Source organism: Homarus americanus, unplaced genomic scaffold (genome assembly GCF_018991925.1).
Source record: "Homarus americanus isolate GMGI-L3 unplaced genomic scaffold, GMGI_Hamer_2.0 scaffold4060, whole genome shotgun sequence".
Lineage (NCBI taxonomy): Eukaryota > Metazoa > Arthropoda > Malacostraca > Decapoda > Nephropidae > Homarus > Homarus americanus.
This window is the reverse complement of record NW_024746161.1, coordinates 8,095,560-8,106,293: the sequence shown is the minus strand read 5'-3', so window position 1 is coordinate 8,106,293 and position 10,734 is coordinate 8,095,560. Positions and strand designations below refer to the sequence as shown.

General features: G+C 39.8%; 1 protein-coding gene across 1 annotated transcript; it reads left to right on the top strand.

The window, feature by feature from the left end:
* Window positions 1–249: 249 nt before the first annotated feature.
* Window positions 250–10,642, top strand: LOC121878976 (pre-mRNA-splicing factor CWC25-like). The gene is made up of 10 exons (XM_042385427.1): window positions 250–328; window positions 3,530–3,683; window positions 4,420–4,443; window positions 5,467–5,499; window positions 6,140–6,368; window positions 6,652–6,880; window positions 7,114–7,371; window positions 7,728–7,868; window positions 8,286–8,426; window positions 8,698–10,642. The coding sequence occupies exons 2-10, from the start codon at window positions 3,530–3,532 to the stop codon at window positions 8,848–8,850; spliced, it is 1,362 nt and encodes a 453-aa protein (XP_042241361.1). The 5' UTR covers window positions 250–328; the 3' UTR covers window positions 8,851–10,642.
* The last annotated feature ends 92 nt before the right edge of the window (window positions 10,643–10,734 follow it).

Sequence of the window (10,734 nt, the reverse complement as noted above, 5' to 3'; positions counted from 1 at the left end):
CATATCAACCATCACCACCAGCGACCATATACACCATCACCACCAGCGACCATATCCACCATCACCGACCATATCCACCATCACTACCAGCGACCATATACACCATCACCACCAGCGACCATATCCACCATCACCACCACCGACCATATCCACCATCATCATCCATCACCACCAGCCACCGCCGCCGACCTAACTGTTCCTGGTAGACATGACCTCATTACCAACAGGTTTGTCGGCCAAGAATGAGTTTCACAGTGTCTAGGTCAGCGTATATAACGTGGGTCCGGGGTGAATAGCTTTAGTTGATCACAGGTCCCGGAGTGAGAAGGTGCGTACAGGTTGTTGCTGCTGCTACCATGGATTTTGTCATATGTTTTTTTTAAGTGAATACGAATGTGTGTGTGTGAGCCGTTCGTGGATATACGTGGATATGGTCGCGGCTAAAGGGATTACTATATCATACCTTCAAGGATGGATATGATCGTCGATTGAGGAATCATAGCTGCGGTCTTGGATACTGGCGGATATTGTTGAAGTACTTGGATATTTTATCATATTATTCTCGTCTTTTTGGTGGATATATGTGTGGCCAGTTGCGGATACTAGTGGATATTGCCATACAACAAAGTTTTTTGAAAGTTGGTTCACATTATCACTGAAATTTTGATAGATTTGTGTGTGATCCGTTTGTGGATATTGTCGGGTTTTGAGGGATATTATCCGTTCGAGGGTGATGGTGGATATTGTCGGGTTCCCGGGGATCATATCCAACCACTGTCTTCGTGGATATTGTCGGGTTCTCGGGGATCATATCCAACCGATGACTTCGTGGATATTGTCGGGTTCTCAGGGATCATATCCAACCGCTGACTTCGTGGATATTGTCGGGTTCTCGGGGATCATATCCAACCGATGACTACGTGGATATTGTCGGGTTCTCGGGGATCATATCCAACCGATGACTTCGTGGATATTGTCGGGTTCTTGGAGATCTTAACTAACCATTCTTGGATAACTTATGGATATCAACAGCTGTACAAAGATCATATCCAACCACTACAGTCTTGGATTCTCGTGGATCTTGTCGCCCTCTCCTGGATATGGATATAAAATGTATCATACTCTTAGGTTCTTGGATAAGATCAGTGAATATGGATGCGCACGATTCGTTCTTGAACCCAGGTGGATTATGTTTCGTTCTGAATGGGGGTCATAATCCATTCATTAATCCATTCGTAAACAATATTGGATACTAATCTTTCTTACTTTCGGCGAATATGGATATCTTTCCACTAGTGCCTGGATAGTTGTGGATACTGTCAGGGTCTTTGCCAAGTGGATAGATATTAAACCGTTCGTGAAACACAATCCGGATTCGATACGATTTCTGTCAAGTCAATTATGATCTTGGATACTAGCGGATGTTGTCAAGGCGTTTAGAGCGATGGTGGATAGTGGTGGATATTGTCAACAGTCCGAGAACCATATCTAACACCACCAAGATGTTGGATATTGTCTAGGTCGGCGTGTGGTGGCGGTTGGATGGTAGTGGATATTGTATGGCGCGACAGAAAACGGAGACTAGTGATAACATCAGCTCGTAAAAAAAAATACAACCCTAAACGGAAAGACGGTCAATGATGGAAAGTTACCAAGACCAATTATGTTAAAAGTAAATACTAACAAACTAAATAAGCGAGCAAAATTTGAATTCAAGTCTGGATGGAATAATACCTAACGATTTACTCCCATCGACTCACTACCAAAAAAAAAAAAAACGAAAATAAATGGATAAAATAATACTGAGGGTATGATGAGTGGTACAAAAATGGCGGGGAAAGACATAAACGTGGCATAATTTGAGGGAAGGAGGAGGAGGTGAAGAGGCATTGAAGTTTTGCCTTTGGGATGACCCATGAGTCGGGGCATAACGGAACATAACAACATGGACAGATTGCTCCTGACACCTCATTTATTTCACCGTTGCTCTATTTACTTAGACTATTTGGCATTCATTATATTCTTCCTCTTATATATTATTTCGTTCTATAATGAATGCTTCCTCAGACGACGCTTTAACGTAGCTGATTGGCTGAGAAGGAGGGGGAGGGAGGGAGAAAAGGTCTCTCATTGGTTATCTCTTGCCAGCTGAACAACTAAAATGGCTTATTAATCTTGAGGAATCATATTCAGTAAGCCTATATTATAAAGGGTCATATATCTTTATTCGATAACCTTATATAATTACTATATATTAAAACAGGAATCAGTAGATATAAAGTTTGATAAAAAATATTCATCATAATTATCAAACATTATTCCTGCTGATTTATTACACATTCAAAAATATAATAATAATTTAGGTTTCTCGAGAAAAAAATAATTACCCTATATTAGTTAGAAAATAAAAAAATAAATAAAAAAATTGCAACTTTCTAATATAAAATATGAAAGAAAATATTGTAACAGTTTATTTAGCCAGAAAAATACAGATACAGAGTGGATAATAATAACAATATTAATATCGAGGTTGGTGGAGCTGAAGTTGTCCACTAAATGGGATCAGGAGGTCAAAAACATCATCAGGGTTAAGAAACTTTCCAAGTATCGCTAAGAACTGTCTACCTCACATATGTCTTCATAAAATAAACCACACTAACGCGTTCACAGTTTTCACCTCCGCTGCTGCCTCTACCCGGGTTAATTCACATTGCCCTGACTGTGAACTTGCGTGGATTAAACCTCACACAATATTAAAACAACTTCGGTATATTGAGAGTTGAAATACAAAATAAATACGAAGCGATAAGAAATAATTGTTTTTTACTCAATATTCTAAATGGCTTAAAATAGACATAAACTCATTTTCCTCTTTTACGTATTTAAATTTTTTAGTAAATTTACAATGAATAATTTGCCTCATATCTAACAGTAGTTGTGGTGCGCTTGATCCAGGTATATGCTGATAACAACAAGGAAAGAAGAAAACACGGAGTTCCCAAGCGCTTTCGTGTAATTCACATCTTACATATATTACAACGAAATTTTTTTTGGTATTGTACTTACTTGAAATATATTATTTAACGTGTTGTGGTTTATGACCCTGACAGTTAATATACCAGAAAACACAAACACAAGACTGGTATTTTTATTCATATTAGTTCTTATGATCAATGAACTCTTATCATAACTCCGTGTTTACTCGATTCTGAAACATTCGTAAGTTTAATTTCCCTGCAAATAAGTTAGAACACATCTGATTGGTTGGTTCTTTTTAACCAATGAGAAGTCTTGAATGGTCCTAAGTTAAATTGTGTTCTAATATGGTGATGTGAAAACGTGTCTAATTGGCTCATTTTATATAATATACAATGGTATATTCACAAAGGTTCCTAAAAGTACCTTTCTTACCCAATATCTTCCCGTACAACTCCCCCTCATAACCTCCCCCCTCATAACCCCCCCTCATAACCTCCCCTCATAACCTCCCCCTCATAAATTTATAACATTATCCCCGTTTTCTTTCCAGATGCGTCGCTTCTTGTTCGCCAGCCTGGCGTGTCTGGCGTTGCTGATCGCCGGAGTCACAGCCGAGGAGGTGACGGACGAAAAGGAAGATCAGGTGGTAGAGGTCGACGACTTAGACAACATTGACCTCCCTGCTTTACTTACTGGACTCTTTAGTAAGTTGAGGCAGACAGACACACAGAAATAGAGGTAGAGAGAACGAGAAAGACAGACAGATAAAAAGAGAGAGAGAGAGAGAGAGAGACTCACGTACACGGAAGCAGGTCACTGAGCGGTACTCCTTGGACGGTATAGTGTACCTGGTCAGTCGAGTTCAACTGCTTGTGCCGGGTAAAAACATATCTCTCTCTCTCTCTCTCTCTCTCTCTCTCTCTCTCTCTCTCTCTCTCTCTCTCTCTCTCTTTGTTTTTCTCTTTATTTTATCTTTCTTTCTTTATTTACCTATAGCTCTATAACTCCTTTTCTTTAGCTTTCTCTATCTTTCTTTCTCTATTCTAGAGCTCTTTCCTCACTCTCTCTTTAGCTCTTTAGCTCTCTCTCACTTATTCTCTAGTACTCTTTCTCTCATTATCTCTCTCTCTCTCTCTCTGTATTTATTTACCTGTGATTTTCCTTATATAAAGTAACATGAAACTGACGACAGAGAGAGAGAGAGAGAGAGAGAGAGAGAGAGAGAGAGAGAGAGAGAGAGAGAGAGAGAGAGAGAGAGAGAGAGAGGCGTAACTATCTTTTTATTACTGACACAATACAGTTCCAATATCTAATTTGGTCTCTAATAATTATACCTAAACATTCAGTAATAGAAACCCACGGCTTCTAATATGGGTACAGACGTATTTATCCAGGTTTTTACTTATTATATTTATTAATCTTTGTGTTTTCTTTCCACAGATGAGGAAGAAACGACAGCTGAGGGTAAGTCTCGTGTTTTCTAATGACTTAAAACACAGATATTCAGAGATAATTAGATACCATTTGTTCTCTACCGAGTTATATCCATCCATTCTATAGTCAATTAGAAAACAGTTGTTCTTTAGTAATTTAGATTAATTTGTTTTCTAGTTATTAAAAAGGTAAAAAAAATTTAACTTAGAAACCATTTGTTTACCATTGACTGAGAAACCAATCGTTTTCTAGTTATTTAAAGGGTAATTAGATCTAGTAAAACAAAAATAGTTCTCTAGTGATTTAAAATGCCAGCTATATTTTAGTAACTTAATTAAATATCGTTCTTGAGTGACTTAGAACCCAAATGTTTATTGTGAATTAGAAACCATTGGTCTTAGTGATTAAAAAAGAAACCCCAATGTAATAACAAATGTTTTCTAATGACTTACGATCTAAATACTTATAAGACACTTTTCTAGAGGAATTTCAGTAAGAAAGTGTTCGCTAGTTACTTATAAAAGTTTTCTGACTACTAAAAGTGATACTATTGTTACCTCAATCTACGGTTTCAACTTTTTTGTTCTTACTTGTTATACTCCGCATGTATTTGTTTTGATTATAGTGAAACCTCCATATAACGGACTTCTCTCTCCATATAATCCGTTAAGTAGGTAATTCCACATATAACGAACCTTCAATATAACGGATATTTCATCTGTCTAGAGTTCGTAAGATGGAGTTATCACATCTAAGTGAGAAATTTTAACACCCTTCACTGACTTCCTTCCCCTTTCTTCCCCTTCCCTCCCATTCCCTTATTCCCTTACCCTGACCCTTCCCCCTGCCTCCACCTATTTCCTCTCCCTGCTCCCTCCTCCCCCCCACCTTACATCTATTTCCTCCCTCTCCCTACTACCTCCCTCTGCTCCCTGAACCCACTCCCTCCTCCTCCTCCCTGCCACTACTCCCTCCACCTGGTAACGCCAGGTGTCTACTGCCCCTTGCATGAAAGACCTAAACCAAGTCTCTTTCTCTCTCTCTCTCTCACAGGTGACGATGAAGAAGGCGTCGATAGAGAAGCCCGTAAGTTTTAGTTCCTCTCTCTCTCTCTCTCTCTCTCTCTCTCTCTCTCTCTCTCTCTCTCTCTCTCTCTCTCTCTCTCTCTCTCTCTCTCTTCCCTAGTTTATCAATGTTTTTATTTACTTGGTTTATCATAATTTTTTGTCTGTTAACCATGATTCTTTATCTTGTTTGGTTTGGTTTTCTTCTTCCTCTATCGTCTTGGTTTATTGGATTTAAGTGTTTGGTTTTTCTCATGGTTTATTGTTTTCTTGTGTTTTTCTTCTTTTTTATCTTATTTGTTCTCTTTTTCTTCTTTTCCCAGTACTATCGGGCCCCTAATGAGTATGTATGTAAGTATGTATGTATGTATGTATGTATGTAAGTAGATATGTATGTATCTATGTGGGTGTGTGTGTGTGTGTGTATGTATGTAAGTAGATATGCATGTATGTAGATATGTAAGTATGTAGATATGAATGTATGTATGTATGTATGTATGTATGTAAGTAGATGCGTATGTAGGTAAGTAGATATGTACTGTATGTCAGTAGATAAGTATGTAAGTAGATATGCATGTATGTAGATATGTAAGTATGTAGATATGAATGTATGTATGTATGTATGTATGTATGTATGTCTGAGACCCTCTTATCTCCCACAGGTGCCAAAATAGAAGGGAACGAGGACCCCACCACACCCGAAGACTTAACTAAGTTTAACAACTTCATCGACACCTTCCACCGGCGGCTCAACTCCTACTCGAGGTCAAAGTTCGATCCCCTGATCATTGGTCTGACGAAGAAGAGGGACAAGGGAGGCAAGAGTGAAAAGGGCAAGGGTGGAAAGGGCAAGAGTAGAAAGGGCGGCAAGTCCAAGAAGGGAGGAAATAAGTAAGTGTGTGTGTGTGTGTGTGTGTGTGTGTGTGTGTGTGTGTGTGTGTGTCTGTGTGTGTGTGTGAAAGAGAGAGAGGGTCAGAAAGAAAGTCACAATACGACTGACAAACAAATACAAATAAATATAATAATTTTCAAAACAAATAGAATATAAATGATGATGAATATAGTAAAAAAAAAACAATAACAATAATCATAATCAAAATAAAATCACAACAATACGATAAATCACACTTAGTATTCCTCGCAATCACTAACTAGTCCTCTTCTGTTACCTCAGGAAGAAAGGGCAGAAGAAGGAAGGAGGAGGAAAGAGGAATGAAAGGAAGAATAAGAAGGGGAGGATGGGCAAAAGACACCCTAAGGACCTCGATCTTGGTGAAGCCGAAGACGAGGATGTGACCGAGGATGTGGCCGAGGATGTGGCCGCAGTAGAGGTTGAGGAAGGACGGGAGAAGAGAGAAGCCCCAATAGCTGAGGAGGAGGAAGAAGTAGAGGAGGTGGAAGGGGTAAGAATTGTTACTTCATTGTTGTTATTTTTGAAAGTTTCTCACTTAAACCTTTTGAGGACTTTTTTTTTTCCATGTGACAATTTTTTTTCTTCCCATACAATAATAATTCCCTCCCCCTCCCCCCCCCACAAATTTTCCCTTACGATAATATTTTCCCAAACGATAATTATTTTTTTCCCTTACAACAAATTTTCCCCCCGAACAATAATACAGGGTGTCCACTGTTTCAGAGTGACCGTGAAGGGAAAGCAATGGTTGACGAAGAAGTCGCTGAAGAAGACATTGAGACTTCCCGTCAGGGCGTGGCTGCCTCAACCCCTCGCAGGAGCAAGAATAAGAAGACCAAGGAGGGAGGGGGGAAGAACAAGAGGAACAAGAAAGGGAGGAACAAGAAGAACAAGAACAAAAACAAGGGTAAGAAGGAGGAAGAGGGCAATGATGGTGGGAAGAAGAACAAGAAGAACAACAAGAACAAGAACAAGAACAAGGTAAGGAATGCAGTACCTTATGTAAGTCTGGGTAGATAGATATCCAGCTTGGTAGACAGACAGACAGACAGACAGACAGGTTAGGCAGGCAAATAGACAGGCAGACAGACACCTCCGTAGACAAATAGATCAGTAAACAAAAAATCAAATAGGAAGTAGCTACAGACAGACAGACAGACAGGGAACTTATCAGACAGACAACCAGACAGACAGACAGGGAACTTATCACACAGACAGACACAGTCAAATAAGCAGACAGACAGACAGGGAACTTATCAGACAGACAGACACAGTCAAATAAGTAACAAGGTAGACACACACACGAACCACCTAATTACTTCCGGTCGTTCTACCAGGTACGTACTTCCCGCGCCTCCGTGAACGGCATCGCTACCCTGCGTCGTGACGGGGACGTGAAGGTGGTGAACAAGAAGAACGGAAAGGAGATACGTTCCATGTTCACCCTTGGACCCGTCGATCTTAAGTTAACCAGGAAGGTATGTGACGTTCATCTTTTTGTTCATTTTATCACTTACGTTCATTGGTTAAATTTACTTACTTGTTACTTTCACTTGTAACGTCTATTGTTACGTTCATTTTGTATCGTCCATTTGTTATGTTCACTTGTAATGTTCACTTTTGTTCACTTATTACGTTCATTTATAACACCCACTTGTTACGTTCACTTGTTATGTCCCCTTGTTACGTTCACTTGTTACGTTCACTTGTTACGTTCACTCGTTACGTTCACTTGTATCATACACTCGACACCTAAGAATTCCATATACAGAATATCACAGATGTGTATACTGTATTGAGGACAAGTTAATTACGGTAAATTATACTGCAGGTGAATTACAGATAAAAAAATAAATAAATATATAAACCTTTTTATCATTTCCTTTTCTCTGCAGTTCGGCTTCGGTAAGGATGCCATCACCCGCAACGCCAAGGCAACCTCCCCATCACTCAAGGGTCGAATGCATATCTTTGTATCAGCTGATGGGACAGCGAAAGTGACTAAATTACACGTGGCAAAACCCGCTATTGTTACCGTAAGTTCTGTCTTCTTTTTTGGTGGGGGGGGGGTTGGGGGGTGGGGGGTCAATCTGTCTATTTCCCATTTTGTCTGTCTCAGTAATTAATGGGGTTAGTCTATTAGCCCCTTGTGTATATGGTGTAATCTCCTATGAGCTGAATAATATATTAAAAGTGGCGTTCCTGTAGTGAAGGGATTAGTGGAGATAGTGTACTAGGTGATTCATACAACACTGAATTAATCAAAATTTTCCCCGTGGGGTGTTCCTCCTCCTTCTACTTCTTCAGGTTGACGGGTCGCTGAGTAAAGAAACCAGGTCTGACAGGGACGATAATAACTTTATGGAGAAGTCAATTGGCAAGGTGACGCCCGTTGCCACGAAGAAGCTTAAACAGGCCATTAGGGACGTCCTCTCTGTCGGCAGCCCCAACTCCAACTAACTGTTTGACTGACCTTAACTGAAGCAGGAACCACAAGCACGGGAGATCATTGGTTGATACAGGCAGCGAAAGAAATTCATTGGTCAACGTCATTTTCATTGGTTAAAGTAAAGAATATTTTTTCATTGGCTACCACAAGGATGTAAATTTATAGATTATTTTCATATTAACGATTTTTTTTTTGTCTACGTATAGTAAATTTTCAGTTCCAATTCCTCATAGATTCTCGCTACATCAAAGTTTATGATGTAAATGCTCGGTATTCTAAATTCCACATAGAAAAATGCCCTTACTCCAAAATTTACTTAAAAAAATATTGCTTCAAATTTCACGTAAAAAAAAAAATAAGTGAAAGTATAAATTCCGTTTCATAAGTCGCCAACTCACACCCTTCCCTTCCCTTCCCTTCCCTGCTCCCTAAATAAAACAATTCAGAATTTTCAGTACATAAGCTTTGTATATCGTATTTGGATGATAGTCTATGTGTTTGATAATGTTAATTTTCCCGTCAACAATACCGTACACTCGATACTACCCCTGTGGTTCCTCGCTCAGACGGCTATTGATGTTATGGTTACGACAACTTCTGCTCACTATAAGGACCCAGTTGATGTTGATATTGACACATACTGATTGATGATATATTGATGTAAACAGCTTCTCAGGGTATATTTTTGTTCCGTTCTCAATGGGTCATACAGTAAATCCGTTCATTTTTATTGTTACCCCATCAATGACCTCTTCTTCTTCTTCTTCCTCCTCTTCCTTGTCACAAATTACCTCCAAGGTATAAGGACTTAAACCCCCTTTACTGTAATGCTCTTTGTTATTTGATTTAGAGTAGAAGGATCTATTCTGTCCCCTTTGTTAGCCTTCACAGTGTAATGAGTTCCTTCTTGCCACATGATGCTTATGGTAATCTGTCCTCCTCTGGTTGACGATTGAGGTCCTCCTGTTGTAATAGTGATGCTTTGATTTATCACTACATTCATTATCAAAATCCTTACCCTCATTCCCCTGTTATTTTAGCACATGTTTCTCGTTTTATAAAGTACGTCCCCTTTTTGTTATTACTCTCCACATAATGCATCTATATTTTATACTACAAAAATAAAAAAAAATTAAAAAAAATGAAGACAGTTGAAGGTTCCTCAGAAGTGCACGTCTGGGGTGTCTTTAGCTGGACTTGACATCGAGAGTTGACGACCACTGGCGAGGAACTGAGTTTCCCTTATGACTTCCTCCCGTGACGTCCTCCTCAGCTCCTGCCACCATCACCATCAGCCGTGGAGACTCGTTCTCTTCTCCTTCATGGCCTTGGAGACCAGGTTGGCGTCGTCTTCGACTTAGGAGACTATGGATGCCTGACGGTCTGACCAAATAATGACTTGGAAGGTCTTTAATGCTGAAGACCCAAAGACTCGTCTATGGTGGCTCGCGAATACCAGACAGCCGGCCAAGGATTCTCTCTATGTTGAAGACCTGAAGACCTGGTCAAAACGGCCCTGGACGTTGTGAAGACTCGGGTACTCGTGGCCGCGGGTGTATAACTGACTGTGGTGATGGATGGGTGTGAAGGAGAGCTGATGTGGACGCCACCTTTGGACTCTTGACGCTCACGGTCTGCCACCTACTTCGTCTTACTCGCTTGACGATACAGTGATGTGATGATACAATGTCTCTTGCCCCACAAACATCATAATAATTGCAGCCCACAGCGAGCTGGTTCTCGCACTTATTTATTTAAGTTATTAACTTATTGATGTATTATTAATAAACTTTAGGCTAAGAATCCGTCTTTTTTTTTTTTTACTCAATCCTCACCTCCTCACCTGGGGCGCCCTCATCCCTCTCAGTTGTGAATGGCTATCTAAGTTAATCCTG

Coding starts and splice junctions, on each gene's coding strand:
- LOC121878976 (XM_042385427.1), top strand. CDS start 3,530: ATGCGTCGCTTCTTGTTCGCCAGCCTGGCGTGTCTGGCGTTGCTGATC. Junction 4,444..5,466: donor GGAAGAAACGACAGCTGAGG/GTAAGTCTCGTG, acceptor TCTCTCTCACAG/GTGACGATGAAGAAGGCGTC. Junction 7,372..7,727: donor AGAACAAGAACAAGAACAAG/GTAAGGAATGCA, acceptor TCGTTCTACCAG/GTACGTACTTCCCGCGCCTC.